Source organism: Rhodamnia argentea, chromosome 10, assembly GCF_020921035.1.
Source record: "Rhodamnia argentea isolate NSW1041297 chromosome 10, ASM2092103v1, whole genome shotgun sequence".
In the NCBI taxonomy this organism is placed as follows: Eukaryota; Viridiplantae; Streptophyta; class Magnoliopsida; order Myrtales; family Myrtaceae; genus Rhodamnia; species Rhodamnia argentea.
The window spans coordinates 5,637,645-5,656,455 of record NC_063159.1 but is presented as its reverse complement, the minus strand read 5'-3'; the positions used below and the strand labels follow the sequence as shown (position 1 = coordinate 5,656,455).

Below are 18,811 nucleotides of genomic sequence, written 5' to 3'. Positions count from 1 at the left end.
TAGACATCAGCGACAATTATTTAGCTTTCGAGGTGGATTCCGACTGGATACCGCCCTTCAATCTCGTGTACGTTCGGATGATGTCTTGCGAGTTCAAAACGGAATTTCCCCAGTGGATAAGAACGCAAGTGAATGCATTTGAGATAGCTTTGTCCAACGCCTCCATCACAGGAGCTCTCCCAGATTGGCTAGGTCTCATGTCATTCTACTTCCTGAATCTCTCTTACAACCAAATAAGTGGATCTCTTTCCAAGTTTTCTTCTAGCCTGTTTTCATTAGATCTCTCTCACAACTCAATCTCAGGACCTATTCCGCAAGATATTGGCCTAGGGATGCCTCGATTGGATTACTTGTATCTGAATGATAATCTCTTGAGTGGTCCAGTACCAACCTCATTATGTGAGATGGAATTGTTTGCGTTGCACCTTGGAAGGAATGAATTAGTTGGCAAAATTCCTGCATGTTGGAAGCATAACCCGTTTTTGAGTATCCTTGATTTATCATCCAACAAATTGTCCGGAGTCATACCGAGTTCTTTGGGAAATTTAATGGGGCTGGGGTCAATACACTTGAACAACAACAGTCTCCATGGAGAAATTCCTGTGACTATGAACAATTGCAGGAACTTGATCATTTTGGATCTTGGGGATAACAAAATCTCTGGAAGTGTTCCACATTGGTTTGGACCAAGCTTTTTGTTTCTACAGATTCTTAGACTGCGAGGAAACATGTTCAATGGTAGTAGTCCTCCACAGCTATGCTCACTCCCGGCACTGCGCATATTGGACCTAGCCGTGAATAACCTCACAGGAATGATTCCAGATTGTCTTGGCTATATGAAAGGTATGAAACTGCACAAAAGCATACATGGAGGCGTCTCACAAAAGTATAACATCACTTCACCAGAGTGGAATCAACAGCATGTGGAGCAGGTCGTGAAAGGGTTGGACCTTGACTACACAACACTGGATCTACAGCTTATGGTCAATTTGGATCTCTCGAGCAACAGATTGATTGGGCCGATCCCTGAAGTGCTTACCTTGCTCTCCATATTGCGAGGCTTGAACTTATCCCACAACTTTCTTTCTGGATGCATCCCGGCTATGATTGGAGACATGAAATCACTCGAGTCACTTGATCTTTCGAACAATCACCTTTCAGGAGCAATCCCACAGAGCTTTTCTGCATTTACATCACTGAGCAAGCTGAACTTATCACACAACAACTTCACGGGGCCAATTCCCAAAGGCAATCAAGTCCAGACCCTTGATGATCCTTCCATTTATGCCGACAATCCTCTACTTTGTGGCGATCCTCTACAAAATAGATGCCCCGGCACGGAGGCCCCTCAAGCACAAGAAGAAGATACCAATGAAGAAAGCAAGCTTGAAAAGGCGATGTTCTACGTAGTCATAATGCTCGGGTTTGCGACTGGGTTTTGGGGAGTTATTGGAGTTTTGGTGTACAAGAAGAATTGGAGACGCATCTACTTCGACTATGTGGATCGTAAAACAGACATGGTCTACGTGATTGTTGCAGTGAAGGCAGCTGAGTTGAGAAGGAGATTCAGAAGGGAATAACAGGCCCGTTCTCCACATCAATCAGTCCAATCCTTCATTGATCTCCTGAAGTTCTTGCTTTCTTGTTCTAGCAGAATCATGTTTCTTGTTGGCTTGTTTCTCGCTATGAGTAGTAGCCAATTTTTTGTTTTCTTTAGTATCAAGCTTGTCCGAGCAAGCATATCATGTCGTTTTGTAATTTTTGTTTTGGTCAGCGCTTTAGCAGTGCAGTACTTCGTGTTATAATAGCCAAAATATCATTTTGCTTATCAATGGTGTAAAAGTTGAACTATGTTAGCAATCCCATTTCATCCTGTTTATGGTTTTGCTGCTTATTGTAGGTTGAGGGTACACAACAGCAGGACATGAAATTGTAAATGGCATAGTTCCCACCAATGTATGTTCAACTTATTCCTTTCTCAATTTTGAGGCATCAGGAAAAAAACATGCATGTAAACAAAATCATAAATGAAGGACTCGTGAAAGTGTAGAAACAATTCGACGCATGGAGAGTATAGAAATCAAATCACTCAACGTATTAACATTGATAGATCACTGAAAAAGGAGAGCTAATTCTCATTTTCTTCTCTTTTATATTTAATCTCATTGTTTGAGACGAACCCATTTTCCAATCATGGGAAAATTGAAAATCCATTATTGATATTTTTTGTTAGAGTTGTTGGCAATTTCCAATTCTATTGCTTGTCTTAGCCAGTCCCCAACATTATCATGAATCACTGTTTGTTTTTATTTGTAAGAGAAAATCAAACTCAAGAAAATTTAGGCCTGCCTCGCTCTTAAATGGAACACGATTGAGAATTCACAATAGTGTTGGAACTTAGTCTAGATTATAGGTGCCATGTTTAAATACTGTATACTAATATAATTAATGTGTAGATTATAGTATGGAGGCTGAGATCATTTTAGTATATCTGTTGGTTAGTTTTATCCTGCGAACTTGTCATAAGTTATAATTCAAAACCATGTAACGATTTTTCCATGATTACGGACTATATTTTCAAAAGTCGACCCTCGTATGAGTGTGTCGTCTAAGTTAGTTGTTTGTAACGAATTCACTACCATGTGCTTGGTGGTTATTTTGTTTTACCCTAACGAATCTCTTCTCCGGCCATCTTCTTGTTCCTTGTAGGAAAATGAACTTCCTTTTCCTCTCTTTACTATTAAGCATTAATTAACTTCTCACATCTCCTTTATAATGCTGTCTGCTATTTTGCTTTACTCGCTAAACACTTGAAGGGCTTTTGCAAGTTTTTCTTTCTTTTTTTTTTTCTTTTCTTTTGCCGTCCACACCTTTTACATATCTGGAAATCCAAAAAAACCCTTAATTGACTAGCTGTTGTCCTTTTTCCCGATAAATCCAAGTACATGAGTTATTTTACTTTCATTGGGGAAATTCTTGTCAACTGCTGTGCAAACTGTGAAAGTATCTGGCATGAGATTGACCCATCATATGTTGCTGCAGCTGATGGGAAATGGCTGTGTTATTCCCCATGTGAACGCTGAAGGGCTTTTGCAAATTTACCCTAAGAAGGCTTTACAGGTGAATGGCAAGTTATTGTTTGGTCCCTAACTTTCACATATCCGGAGATTCGAAAATACCCTTGTAGACCTAAACCTCCTCCCAATGAATGAGAAGAATCTATATATTTCTTGAATGGCATGTGGAATATTTTTCATGAGAGTTAGCTACAGCAGAGAGTTGGTAATTTCTTCTCTGCTGAATTATCTCAGTTAGGCTGAAAGATTTGACCCAAGAGAACATTCTTGGACCAAAATTGGAAGCTTGACCACAAAGAGGGGCTGCCAGTCACCGGTCTCGCTGGATGAAAAACTGTAAGTGCACCTGTATGTTCTTTTGATGCTAGCTGTTCAATTTTATTGGATCATATTTGCATGTAGATGCTGGAAAAGCATGTCATATTTTTCCTTGAAGTGAATATGATACTATTTTACATCCGTGCTTGGGTATTAAGTAGTTTCTCACGACCTAAGTCTGATTAAACAAATTCCTTGCAGTCTCTCTCTCCTGTTCTGCTAAAATAACTAAAAGAAAGAACTGCAAATCAACTAAAGCGACCTGTACTCTGCTCAACTTTGAGTGTTAGTTTTCACGAGCATCATCAGTGTCTTATCTATACTCCTTCAATAGATATGCCTTGGCTGGTTTTGATGAAAATTCAATGGTTGCGAGCGTTGAAGTGTATGATCCGTGCTTGGATTGTTGGATGGTTGGGGAATCGATGAATTGTGCTAGAGGGTATTCTACCTTTGCCGTCCTTAATGAGTCGATATATGTAATCGGAGAAGTAAAAGCTGATGAAGGCATCGTAGACATAGTGAGTTTTTTCCCCGCCTCCAATTTGTGCATCATGATTCACGTGTAATTTTCAGCCGGACATTGGACTCTCTTTGAGTCCTCATAATCTGTCAACCAAACTGCCCATCGGAATTGCTTCTGGAGCGTCGTTTAATTAATGTCTCAACTGATATCGTCACAGGTTGAATGTTACAATGACGGCAAGAGTTGGCATAAAACGATTGTGGGAGACATTGGGCAAAGGTGTTTCTTGTTTGCCATTGTCCTATGAGAGAAGCTTCTTTTGGCAGAAACGTTTCCTCTTTTTTTTGTTAATAGGTCGCATATATCTTTTCACACATGAAGATAATCGGTGTTAGAGAGAAACATTATGTATATTTGTTCACAACTAGGGGGAATAGAAAAAGATGCATAGTAATGTAACAAGAGGCCTCCTTTTGTTTTGTGGCACTTGCGCTCTTAGTTATAAACAAATCCTTATAATTAGGGGTGAGAGGTTCCAGGTTCCGAGCATGTTCCACTTGAAACTTGGAACCTACTTTTCGGTACAAGTTCTTCATTTTTTGGTACCTGGATCCTATCTTGCATACCACGTAATTTGGAACTTATCCTATCACAGATTTCGGGGTTGGTTCTAGGGTGGGTATCTAGGGTCTACCCAAGTCCTACTTATATTCTTAATTGAAAGATTGTAATGAATCATCACTTTTAATGAACACCATTTGCTGCTACAGTGTACTCATCACACCTCACATTAGACATACAAATAAATATAGAACACTAAAAAAGTAGTAGTCTCACTCACAAATATGGCTGAAAATAGAAGCTCGGATTAGTGACTTTAGATTACACACTCATTATTAGACGTCATGAAATATAATAGGATTGCGAGAAGACATATATTAAGAAAAAAATAAAAAACTTGTTACAGGTTCGACCTATCTTGAACATTTCTATCGGAACAAGTTTTCCAATTTTTGGAACTTGAAACCTACCATGGACCAGTACCCTAGCTATTTTGGAACCTGAAATTTTGACCGGTTCCCCACCAATCCGATTTTAGATTCCAGGTGCGACCTTGGAACCATGCTCATCCCTACTTATTTTTGTGTCAAAATACTCTTTCGCCATTCTTGACCACCATTGATATGAATCTCCTTTATTGAATAATCAAGAGTTGTGTACTCTAAACTTCGTATATTCTCTCCAAGCTTCGTTGATCATGGCTCAGATTATCCCACCGCATGTGTGATTAAGCGGAAGAGAAGAAGAATAAAAAAGATTTCCTGGGTATTTTAGGGATGAGAATCAGAAAAGATTGATCATGCCCTTGTTAGACTTTGAATCGTGCTATCTCAAGTGTTCTCTACATAAACATTCCTACGCACACAGCTACCTTCTTAGGAAAATTGGAAGTTCCCATAGAACAGATGTTTCAATGCACTTCTAGGATATTTAGGTTGTACTATCATTTAACTGCTATATTTGCACGTTTATTTTCCATAGTTCGTATGTCATCAATTGGAAAAGACAAAGATCATTCTTGCATGCTAGTAATTTCAGATTGGATGTTCGTTAAAAACATTTACAAAATTATGTCTTTTGGGGTGCATATAAAAAATCCCAGATTTATTTTCATGTATTCACATTGTATAAATAGATTTATTCTCTTAGAAGTGCATTGCATTTTATATTGCACAAGGTTAAACATTTCCATGTTAATTGGCGCTATTCAGGGAAATTACGTTGTTTAGTACATTCCAATTTGCACTCTCCCTTTATGTATATAGCTCACGGGTCTTGTCTTGAGGCTTTGCATTAAGACGTTTGTATAATGTTGCTTGATATGGCTCGGGTTCATTTTCACAGTCTATTTGTTTTGTAATTGACTGATTTCATTTTGTTGCTTGCCCACTTATGTGTGACCGTATAAATTTGAATGTTTAGGGATGAAAATAAGAAAAAATTGCATGAAACACCATTTTATCAAAGGAGAAACGGCACTCATAGTAGGTTTTAGGTAAAACTTACTTAACCAAATCTTTGTACCCACGAATTTCTAGTTCAAGGAAGTCACTGTGAAATCTTTTATCTTATTTGGGCTCTAATTGATTCATAATAGATAAGCGATGACTCTTAAAGCAAAAATAAATAACACAACAATCAAGTATGCTAACGTTGCGATCGATAAGTCTTGGGAGAGCCCGTGTTAAGTGGAAGTTGCCACCTTGCAAGAGGGATTCGCATGATAATACTAAATCCAAACGCCTCGTAGATGTCATTAGTCTAGGAAGGGTCACGACGGGGAGTATCACAATATTCAACTATTAAATCACGCGTTCATGTGATAGTTTAATCATTTGGAGTAGTTGATAATGATCATGCAAAATCTCACCATCCTTAAATTCTCCTACTGTCTTATCATCCTAGGATGAGCAATTGATATCGACAGGGATACATAAGAGAGCTTTTTTCAACCCAAAAGAGATATTCACGGGAATCCATTGATATTGTACCGCATCTTATTTTTCTTCTTGCTAACTTTCATCAGTCCTTCCTAACAAATATCCCATACACGTACTTCGTGAAAAGAAAGCTGAGTTTAGTCTCAAAATCCATGATTAGCATTTGAGTAGTGGTTGAATTAGGCGTACTTAAAGCTGAGTTCATCATTCACCAAGAAACTGTTTTTACCACTATGAGTGCTTGCGGGCTCTAATGCAGCCTCTCGCAAAACTCGCGTCAATAAATTTGAAGTTTTTCCCACTTTGGGCTGTACAAAAATATGTCGTTTTTTTTTTTTTTTTTTTTTTTTCCTTTTTCCCTCCAAAACTTTCCATATTTGAAGTTTTCCACTCACCAAAGTGCGTACATCTTGGTGCTATGACTTCGTTAACAGGTCATCATTTGCTTGGCTTATAGCAGGGGGCAAAGCCAAGCACTTTGTAGAATTTCATCATTTCTAATATTAGTCCTAATCTAATTTAAACGAATAATCTATCTCCCGTATAAAGTACGCCTCATGAAAGAGATTAAGCCTAAGATCCAGAGTCCCAAATAAGATGAGAAAAAGTTGGTAATGTTATTTATACACCCTTGAATTGTCACCAAATGTGTAGTCGTTTAAGGGGTTGATTCATGTTATCAGAGCTAAAGGATCACATTAACTATTTGATGTGTTCGTCATCGGTGTGCTTTTCTAAGAATAGATGGAACAAGGCCCACGGTACATCAATAAAGAGCTGCCTTATTCACGAGGCTTGAAAAATGGATTTCAGCTAGTATGAATAACAAAAACTCGACATTCTTGACATTGACTTGTTACCTGCAAGATTTTGCCAAGAACTTCGCTTAACTAAATAAGCGAGAAAAGCCAATTGTAGGGACAATTACCAAAAAAATCTCAAACCTATTGTATAAATGCCAATTCAATTATAAGCTTTTTGATTATTCCGATCAATTTTGATATATTGTCAAAAGGTTTATGACTAAATTGGTCAAATTAAAAATTCTAAGACTGAATTAACATTTATATAATAAGTTTGAATTTTTTGATAATTTCTCCGCCATTTCTATCTCTTCAAGACCCACATCGCAATAATAGAGCACAATTGGAGCAAGAGACTTGGAAGACCAAGTTTCTGCGCGTCTTGATGATGAAGTTTTCTGAAATGGTCACTAATGGTGTCATCTCGGATCAACATTACATATGACGAATCCAACGAAAATACTTTTCTCTTTCTTTTGACTATGTGGACCGTAAAATAGACAAGGGCTACGCGATTGTTATAGTGAAGGCTGCCGAGTTGAGAAGGTGAATGAGAAGAGCATGACAATATTTTGTTTAAGCAGATTGCTCTATAGTTGATTCACCTTTGTTGTTTAAGCCGATCGCTTTGTAGTAGCCAATTGTTTGTTTTCTTCAGTTTCAAGCTTGTCCGAGCAAGCAAACCATGCCATTTTGTAATTTGTCTTTTCTGTTCAAAGTACTTCGTGTAATTTGCTTTCTTCAGCTTCAAGCTTGTCCGAGCAAGCAAAACAGACATTGTCCCCGTGATTGTTGCAGTGAAGGTAGCCGAGTTGGGAAGGAGATTGAGAAGAGCATAACAAAGTTGTTCTCCACATCAATCTATCCAATCTTTCATTGATCTCCTGAAGTTCTTGCTTTCCTGTTCAAGCAGAATCATCTTTGTAGTTGGCTTTTGTTTCTCCTCATGTGTAGTAGCCAACATTTTGTTTTTTTCAGTTACAAGCTTGTCCGGGCAAGTAAATATGTCATTTTGAAATTTTAGTGTTGCTAAGCTCTTTAGCAGTACTCCTTGTTGTCATGCTCATGATGTTTTGCTTATCAATGGGGTAAAAGCTGATGAAGGCATCCTAGACATAGTGAGTTTTTCTTCCCCCTCCTATTTGTACATCATGATTCTCGTATAATTTGCAGCCATACACCGGACTCACTTTGACTCTTCATAATTTGTCAACCAAACTGCTCATATGGATTGCTTCTGGAGCGACGTTTAACTTATATCTCAACTGATGTCAGGTTGAATGTGTTGCAATTAATGCCTGAAAAACTAACCAGGACCTTTCAATATATGTCAATGTGAAAGAACTAGAGAAATCAATGAGGAACAATAAAGGACACCAACTATTTACGTGGTCCAGCACCAAGTGCCGATACCTACATTCAGGAGTGAAGCCAGCAGCAAATAATCCACTAAAAATCGGAGAATCAAAATTATAAGCGGTCACAATGCCGAGTCTTTCTCACACCTATATTAATTAAATCCATACCTCAACTGTTTACAAATAAACAACTCAAATGGATGTAAAACTCACGACATAGATTCAGTGTCCAAAACGCGTCCGCACAGCCAAAGAGATGTGTAAGGCCAGACGTCTCCTTATTCTTTGTTCTGTGTCCGTGCGGCTACGTCAAGTCAAGAGCTCACCGTGTGGCTGCATTCTTGAATGTGTTACTTCTCGGTTAACAGAATATTACAAGAAAGCCCTCCCTTTTACCGTTCGGCTGTGTAGCTAGAGGGCAGACTTCCACTTTCTCTCAGTACTTCCTTGGACGCACAAGATATACATGCAATCAAGGAACACCATAATTTTTTCTTGTAGTGCCCATTTTCATTTTGCTCGTCCAACCTGCAGCAAGGTTAAGTCCAAGTCTTGAATTTCATCTATGTGGTCAAACTTGAATATTTATCTAATCGGGTCAGAATTTTTAAATAGCTTGAACTCGAGTTATAATTTAACTGAATGTTACAAGGAGGGCCGGAGCTGGCTCAAAATGAGTGTGAGAGACCTTGGACAAATGTGTTTTACAACTTGCAGATATCTTTTGACACATGAAGTTGATCGGTGTTAGAGAGAATCATTCTGTGTATTAATTTTTTCTATCATTTTTTTTCTCTTAGGGCAGGTAGGAGGCAGTTGGCCACTTGTCGAGGGTCTGCGAGTTCTTATCGGCCACAATTATAATTTTTCAAGGTTTGATTCTTGTTGTTTGGGCTAAAGGATAATATTAACTATTCGATATACTGGTCATCAATGAGTTTCTAGGAGTAAATAGAGCAAGATGCACGGCACAATAATAAAGAACTCCCATAGTCGCAAGGGTTGAAAAATTCTGCCAATATGAACAACAAGAATGTGACATTCTCGACGTGGTCGTCACCTGCGAGATAAGGCCAAGAACTTCATTTTCCTAAATAAGCGAGAAAAGCCATTTGTCAAGACCCACAACACAATAATAGAGCACAATTGGAACGAGAGACTTGGAAGACCAGACTTTTGAGAGTCTTGGCTATTCAGTTTTCTCTGTTTGTCACTAAAGGTGTTGCTAGAGGACTGCCGTGGGCAGGCATGTTGCTCACATCAACATTAGATCAGGAATCCAACTAAAGATTTTTGTCTTTCTTCCCACTAGGGTAGCATCATCACATAGTGTCAAATTTTTTCCCTACGTTTCTTTCGCGAATTATATCAAGACCTTATGTTTACGTGTCCTCTCCCACGTAAATAACAACTCATACTTTCTGATGAAATCCTACTTTAACCAGAGCCAAGTTCCTCAATTTCTTCAGACTCTTTTTGAATTTAACTTTAATCTACATGTGAACTTCTTGCTGATTTTATTCCTTAACTGTCAATTTTTTGCGTGATGTTCACCCAATCCATTCTGCGCACACTCTAACCTTATTCAATATTGCTTGACGATGGGTTTTCATCAAGCTAATAAATTAAGAATATGATTTTGGAATCGCCTTACTGCCTCATCGTTCATTTGGGGGCATATGCATGTCGCCAATGTAGGCCTTGACTTTATGGGTCAACTCAAATGGTGATGGAAAGCAACCGTGCGGGACCATCTTTGAAGTACTCTATCAGCCCAAGCACGAAAATTTAAAGAGATGAGGTCGACTTATGACTTTCTGGGAGACGATCGACTTGGAGTCAAGTCATCGGCATGTTGGTGGATAATTTCTTAATGGAGAACAATTAAATATGTGTGAGAAGACAAGCTCATATAATATATGTTCCGCCCAAACTTATACGTGTGCAATAAATTAACCCTCTGTTAGTTTTATTAAAATTTGATTAATGTCACAAAAAACCCCGAACTGATATATTTGTGACAAACAAAGAGTAAAAACTCTAAACAAGTACATCCGTCAACTTTCATATGTCATCTTATTCAATAAGTTGATAGTAAAATTTAATTAAAATTAAAAGATGATAAATTTTTCATAGGTATACCGGTTTGGGTAAATTTGTCACTAGCATACTAGTTTGAAGTTTTTCGTGGTATTAATTGAGATGAATATTATCTTCTAATTTATTGTCGAGATGCTTTTTCCAATTTTAGACACTGTTTTATGAAAAGAGGATTGGTGCCGATAAGGGGTGTTAGGCAAAACTCGCCTAACCTAGTCCTATATCCACAAATATCTTGCGGTAGTAATCGCGAATAGCCATGTTTTACTTGGGGTGTAATCTCCCAATAAAAAAGTAGTGACTACTTTTAAAGCAAAAACAAGTGTGATAATCAATCAAGTAAAATTAAGGTCGTGGCCAATAGGGCTTGGGAGAGCCCGTGTTAAGTGCAAATGCAGGCAAGAAAGATTCACATGATAATTTGTTCAAACACCTTGCAGATTCGTTTCAGGAAAGTCACGACAAGGAGTATTAGAATATTTAAATACCAAATCATACAAAATCTCATTGTGTCTTCAAGCGTTAATTCTCTTTCCGTCTTGTCATCCTCCGATTAACAATCGATATTAGCGGGAAAATTCAAGAGAGCGTTCTTTATGCCCAAAAGAGATATTTACGAGAATCGATTCATTGCGTACCATATCTTATTTTTTTCCCTCTCGGTAACTTTCATCGGCCCTTCATAATAAACACCCCATACACGCACTTTGTAGAAAGAAATGTGAGCTTATACTCAAACTCCATGATAAGCATTTGAGTAGCAGTTAAATTAGACCTATTTTGTATTGCGAAAAATCAAACGATCCAACAATAAAAATAGATAGCACAAGAACATGAATCGGATACTAGATTTATGTGGGTCGGTCATAGAAAACTACGTCCATGGAGAAAGCATGAATGAATTTCACTATAGATCAAGTGATGCAACGAAGATTACAAACCATGCTCAAGTCACTCAAACACTCTCTCAATGTATTACAAACCATGCTCGAGTCACTCAAACACTGTCTCAATGTTTCCCAGCCCTCGATTACATCCAATATGTGACATCCCTAGTCCCACATTGCCTAGGAGGAGGTCTTGGGAAGGCCTTATAAGCCTTCGGTGCTCTTAGACTTGCAAGACGCGTTTTCCGGGCGTTGTATGGGCGACGCTCGGAGAAACAAAACAGTGAGGATTGTGTGTCCAAAGCGGACAATATCTTGCAAAGTGGCGCAGCGGAAGCGCGTGGGTCCCAGGCTGTTACGGTTGGTATCAGAGCCGACCTCCGACCGTATGTGGGGCTGCAATGGGCGCTCGCTAGTGCCGCTGAGGGCACAGCGGGGACGCTGTGCCGCTAAGGGGAGGTTTATGTGACATCCCTAGTCCCACATTGCCTAAGAGGAGGTCTTGGGAAGGCCTTATAAGCCTTGGGTGCCCTTAGACTTGCAAGACGCGTTTTCCGGGCGTTGTATGGGCGACGCTCGGAGGAACAAAACCGTGAGGACTGTGTGTCCAAAGCGGACAATATCTTGCAAAGTGGCGCAACGGAAGCGCGTGGGTCCCAGGCTGTTACACAATAACCCACAATTTATCATGAAATAATCTCTCCATCTCACGGAAGAATTCACAAATCTTACTCACAAGATTAAAGTGGCTTCAAATACTAGGGATGTAATTCACTAGCAGATGCTCCTCTCGATATTCTTCATAAAGAACATGCATTTCTTATTTATAGGTAAGGATTGGATCCAAAATAGGAAACCTTCTCCAACTTGAAAACCATCAATCATGAAACCTATTCAAAATAGGTAACCAATTTGAATTAAGAAACTCTTCTTTTCGAGCTCAAATTCGAAACATATTTCAACACTTTAGAATTTCCATTTATCTAAAGAAAAATGCCACTAGATGAATATAGACAAACCCAAGTCGTTGCATAGCATAACGACATGGACCTCAAGACTTTTTGAGTTGGTGCTTGCGGACGAAAATGCAATCAGATGAATGTAGATAGACCCAAGTCGTCGCATAGCATGACAACAAGGATCTCAAGACTTAATCTAGGGATGTCACAAGTCATACTTTAGAATTTGCACTTATGCGAAGAAAAATGCTACCAGCTATTGACAGACAGACAGACCCAAGTCGTTGCGTTGCATAATGGACCTCAAGGCTTTTTGACTTGGTGCTTGCGGGTCTTGCATTGCAAAACTTCGCCATCCTCGAAGTTTCCCACAATCATGCTGGCTGGTCTAGCCCCACCAAAGTGCGTACATTTCGGTGCTACGACTTCGTTAACATGTCATCGTTTGCTTGGCTTACAGCAGGGGGCAAAGCTAAGAGCAAGTTGATGATGCTCGTTACACACTTAAATCTCCACCGTCACCAAGCGAGTACTCCTTTTGAGGGTTTGATTCTTGTTGTCTTGGGCTAAAGGATTACAGTAACCATCGATGAAGCTTCCAAGAATTACTGGAACAAGCAATACAATAATACAGAGCTGCCGTGCTCGCGAGGGTTGAAAAATGGATTTCAACTAATATGAAAAACAAGAACCCGTCATTCACGACATCGCTCTCACCTTATTAAATTAGCGAGAAAAGCCATTTCTATCTAATCAAGACTCACAACGCACTAGTAGAGCACAATTGGTACAAGAGACTTGAAAGACCAAACTTTTGCCTGTCTTGACTGCCAAGTTCCTCAATTTCTTCATATCACTCTTGCTAATTTTATTCCTTAACTTTCAAGTTCCACCGTGATGTTTATTCGATCCAATTTGCACGCATTCTAGCCTATGACAATAATTCGATGATGGGTTTTTCATCTAGCTAATAAAACGAGAAGTGTGATTTTGAAATCAATCTTGCTGCCTCGCCAATTATTTGGGGGCATATGCATGTTGCCAATGTAGGTCTTGATTCCATCGGTCCACTCAAATGGTGATGGAAAGCAACCGTGCGGGACAATCTTTGAAGTATTCCATCAATTTGTGTGAGAAGACAAGTTCATGCAATAAAGTCAATATACGTTCCTTAACATGACAAGCTCCGAGTCGTAGAATATATGCTTTCCCATTTCCTTTTCAAATTACACTAAATTTAAGAATGGATGACTACGCTTACCATGACGATAAATAAAATTATGAACACATGATATGCACTATAAGGAAAATGCAGAACTAATTGGTTGCATTCACTTCCCCTCCTTCCCTTGCTCTCTATAAATGCCCTTTGTTTTTTCTTAAGAACATCCTCAAAACCAACTTCTCAAAGTTTTAACAGATGCACCCAAGCCAAAAACTAGAAGCCTAATCGAGTGGCTTTTGCGTGCGATATAGCTTTTGTTTACAATTTCATCATCATTCATGGCGGGACATGAAAGTGTAAAAGTGATTTTACTAGTAAGTCTATTGTTAATTTTAGACAATGCATGTGTATGCTTGTGCAGAAACGGAAGCTCATCCTCCATTTGCTTCGAAGAAGAAAGGAATGCTCTGCTCCAACTCAGACAAGGTCTCTCAAACACATCTCACATCCTTTCTTCTTGGAATGGTGGAGATTGTTGCCGATGGACAGGAGTAAAATGCAACCGAGCAAATGGACATGTTGTCATGCTTCAGATTACATCAGGAAGTGATTTCTCATTACAACAAAATATTTCCACAGCTAGTGAATTGAGCTCTTCTTTGCTCAACTTGAGATACTTGAGCTCCTTAGAGTTGAGTGGGTTCTTTTTCGAAAATGCGAGCATGCTCAAATTCATTGGCTCCATGAAGCAGTTAAGGTACCTTAACCTGTCCCACTCTGTTGGTTTTGCAACTGTTTCTCGTGACTGGGGAAATCTCACTGAATTGGAAGTCCTCGATCTCCATAATTACAATTACACGGTTGCCGTTGAAGACATTCAATGGGTTTCGCATCTTCATGCATTGAAGTACCTTGACATGAGCGGCCTGACTATTACCGGATCTGAAGACCCCATGCAGCTTTTCAGCATGCTCCCATCTTTATCACATTTGAGCCTGTCAGCCTGTGGGCTTCATAAACTTCACCTGCCTACTTCTCTTCATCTTCAGTACCTTGATCTTTCGGATAATTTTTTCCGAGGTCCTATCTCGAGCACTCTATTTCAAAACATGACTTCTCTCCGGCACCTTGATCTTTCAATGAGTTTTAACTATATTTCAGTGAGTTTTTTCGAAGGTCTCATTCCGAGCTCTATATTTCAAAACATGACTTCTCTCCAGCACCTTGATCTTTCACTAAACTATTTCAAAGGTTCCATCCCACGCGCTATATTTCAAAGCATGACTTCTCTCCAGCATCTTGATCTTTCATCGAATAGTTTTGAAGGTCCCATACCATGCGCTGCATTTCAAAACACGACTTCTCTCTCGAGCCTTGATCTTTCACAGAATTCTTTCGAAGGTCTCATCCCAAGCTCTATATTTCATAACATGGTTTCTCTGTGGAACCTTGATCTTTCAACTAATCTTTTCGAAGGCCCCATCCCGAGCCCTATATTTCAAAACAAAACTTCTCTCCAGTTCCTTGACCTTTCAGGGAACCATTTGAACTCTTCAATACCAAGGGGGTTCAATAACTTGGGAAGTCTTGTCGATCTCAATCTTGAATACAATGTCTTGCAAAGCATTGAAGGAGGGTTGTTCTGTTTCTTAAGGAACAAACCATTCCTCGAGTCACTATTCTTGGGGCATAACGAACTTCATGAGATATTTTCAGTTGAGCGAAATTCTTCAGGGCTTATCGGGAAAAACTTGGAGCAACTGCGGATAAATAATAATTTTCTTCAGGGAGCTTTTCCAGAATGGATGGTGCACTTGAAAAGCCTGACGATACTTGACCTGTCACATAATCAATTAACAGGGAATATTCCAGAGGCGTTAGGAAGTTTGCCAGTCTTATCGTTTTTAGGTCTCGGTAACAATCTTCTAAATGGCACCATTCCACACAGTCTCGGACAACTTCAAGATCTTGACACTTTAGATCTTTCCGCAAATTCCTTGAGAGGAACAGTTTCCGAAATCCACTTCTCCAAGCTCTCGAAGCTATCGTCCTTGGATATCAGCTACAATTATTTAGCTTTCGAGGTGGATTCCAACTGGATACCGCCCTTCAATCTCTCGCACATTCGGATGATGTCTTGCACGTTTGGAACGGAATTTCCCCTGTGGATAAGAACGCAAGTTAATGCAGAAGAGATAGTTTTGTCCAATGCCTCCATCACAGGAGCTCTCCCAGATTGGCTAAGTCTCATGTCAATATCCCACCTGAATCTCTCTTACAACCAAATAAATGGATCTCTTCCGAAGTTTTCTTCTAACCTGTACTCGTTAGATCTCTCTCACAACTCAATCTCAGGACCTATTCCGCAAGATATTGGCCTAGCAATGCCTCTTATAAATTACTTTTTTCTGAATGATAACCTCTTAAGTGGTCCAGTACCGACCACATTATGCGAGATGGAATTGGTTGTGTTGAACCTTGGAAGGAATGGATTAGTTGGCAAAATTCCTTCATGTTGGACGGAGAACTCCTTTTTGGTTATCCTGGATTTATCGTCCAACAAGTTGTCCGGAGTCATACCGAGTTCTTTGGGAAATTCAAGTGCGCTTAGCTCAATACACTTGAACAACAACAGTCTCCATGGCGAAATTCCGGTGACTATAAGCTATTGCAGGTACTTGCGGATTTTGGATCTTGGCGAGAACAAAATCTTTGGAAGTGTTCCACATTGGTTTGGGCCAAGTTTTCAGTTTCTAGAGATTCTTAGACTGCGAGAAAACACGTTCAATGGTAGTATCCCTTCCCAGCTATGCTTACTCTCTGCAGTGCGCATATTGGACCTAGCAGTGAATAATCTGACAGGAACGATTCCAAATTGTCTTGGCCATATGAAAGGTATGAAACTGAGCAACTCACTCTCCCCTGCTTATGATGGGGCGGCAATTCCCTTGCCTTTTAACATCACTCCAACAGTGTGGAATCAACAGCATGTGAAGCAGTTTGTGAAGGGGATAGACCTTGACTACACAACACTGGATCTACAGCTTATGGTCAATTTGGATCTCTCAAGCAACAAATTGATTGGGCCGATCCCCGAAGAGCTTACCTTGCTCTCCATATTGCGAGGCATGAACTTATCACGCAACTTTCTTTCTGGAGACATCCCGGCTATGATTGGAGATATGAAATCACTCGAGTCACTTGATCTTTCTAGCAATCACCTTTCAGGGACAATACCACAGAGTTTTTCTGCGTTTACATCACTGAGCAAACTAAACTTGTCGCACAACAACTTCACAGGGCCAATTCCCAAAGGAAATCAAATCCAGACCCTTGATGATCCTTCCATTTATGCCGACAATCCTCTACTTTGTGGCGATCCTCTACAAAAGAAATGCCCCGGCGCGGAGGCCCCTCAAGTGCCAGAAGAAGGTACCCATGAAGAAAGTAAGCTTGAGAAGGCGATGTTCTACGTGGTCATATTGCTCGGGTTTGCGACTGGGTTTTGGGGAGTTATAGGAGTTTTGGTGTACAAGAAGAATTGGAGATGCGCCTACTTCGACTATGTGGATCGTAAAACAGACATGGTCTATGTCATTGTTGCAGTGAAGGCAACTGAGTTGAGGAGGAGATTCAGAAGACCATAACAAGCCTGTCCTCCACATCCATCAGCCCAATCCTTCATTGATCTCGTGAACTTTTTGCTTTCTTGTTCAAGCAGATTCATCTCTGTAGTTGGCTTGTTTCTCCTTATTAAGCAGTAGCCTAGCCGATATTTGTTTGTTCTTCAGTTTCAAGCTTGTCCAAGCAAGCAAATCTCGTCATTTTGTAAGTTTAGTGTTGCTCGAGTCTTTAGCAGTACTCCTTGTTATCATATTCATGATTTTTGCTTATCAATGGTGTAAAAATGTTAGCAATTCCATGTAATCCGGTGTATGGTTTTGTTGCTAATTGCATGTTAAAGGTAATACAACATCAGGACGTGAAATTGTTAATAGCATAGTGGCCTCCGGTGTTCAATTTATTCCTTGCCTAGGTTATGTTTTCTTGAGATATCAGTGGGTGAGAATCAAAATTCAGCTGAGACCACACTATTGGGGGCGGGCAGCAGAAGCCCGATACTTTCATTCGGGGAGATCGTCAAGGGGGAACCCAAGTCCGAGCCCATCAATATATTCAGTTGGACCCACCTTCACTCAAAAGCTTAAGCCAATGAGTTATGGGCCAACTTGGATATATTAACTGCTCCACACCGTATCAATTATCCAACATGGGACTTCTCTAACACAACTCACACGTGCATCCTAGCACACACTTTTCTTGTCCAGCGCTGTCGCGACCTAGAAAAATAAACAAGTTAATTTTCGGGCTAATGGATTATCAGGTTAATTAATTAACTAACCTAACTCGGACTCTCCCAAGTCCATACCAAATCGCAACTTAAGGTTCAAATAATTAACATGCAACGTGTTTTGAATTTGGAGTCGCCACTAATCATTTTCGGTAGGTTGATTAGAAACCTAAATAAAATAGCGGGAGAAAACTATCTTATTTCCGCGAACCAGAGATTTTGAATTCGGGGATTTGGTTACGCTAGATTACTCTAATGCCCTTTCGGTACCATTTTCATGAAAAATATTTGATTTGGCAATTTTGATGGATTTTACTTGAAATTCAAAGATGCAATTTTTTTGGTTTTTTCTTCTTTTTTATGGGGATGTAAAACATTGAACTTTGTACGATATACACCATGGGTGATTTAGAAAGAAAGAAAACGCAGCCGATCACGAGTATTTATAAAAATAAATTAACATGTAATAACGCTAAAATTTGGAACACGTGGCATGTCTAAAATAAACAAACAAATGTTCAAACCAAACGATTACATTTTTGTAGATCGAGATGGAAAGGATTACCTTCTATTACACAAAATCTTACTCACATACACGTTATAGTTCCCTTCAAGATCTCGGAGCTGGAAGAACGCGGCTGTCGTCGAAAATGGCAAGCAATGGCATTGTTGGGTGGCGAGAGGCGAAATATGTATCGGGACTCGTCGAAGATGATGCTCGACTAAAACTCTTTTCTTCACTCTCGAATTTTCTCTTCTAATTTTTCTCAAGAACTCTCTTTTTCCTCTCTAAAAATTCCTCTCAAAAACTCTCTCAAAACTCTCT

The 18,811-nt window shown here is 39.6% G+C and overlaps 2 protein-coding genes across 2 annotated transcripts; both read left to right on the top strand.

Moving 5' to 3' along the window:
- The first annotated feature begins 5 nt into the window (after positions 1–5).
- On the top strand, positions 6–1,580 carry LOC115729889 (receptor-like protein EIX2). Its single transcript, XM_030660521.2, has one exon. It carries the CDS (start codon positions 78–80, stop codon positions 1,578–1,580), a length of 1,503 nt encoding a protein of 500 aa, XP_030516381.2. The 5' UTR covers positions 6–77.
- Positions 1,581–14,377: 12,797 nt separating this feature from the next.
- On the top strand, positions 14,378–17,403 carry LOC115729892 (receptor-like protein EIX1). Its single transcript, XM_030660527.2, has one exon. It carries the CDS (start codon positions 14,378–14,380, stop codon positions 17,279–17,281), a length of 2,904 nt encoding a protein of 967 aa, XP_030516387.2. The 3' UTR covers positions 17,282–17,403.
- Positions 17,404–18,811: the final 1,408 nt, after the last annotated feature.

Bases quoted from the DNA above. Each gene is read 5' to 3' on its own strand.
- LOC115729889 (XM_030660521.2), top strand. From the start codon at position 78: ATGATGTCTTGCGAGTTCAAAACGGAATTTCCCCAGTGGATAAGAACG.
- LOC115729892 (XM_030660527.2), top strand. From the start codon at position 14,378: ATGAAGCAGTTAAGGTACCTTAACCTGTCCCACTCTGTTGGTTTTGCA.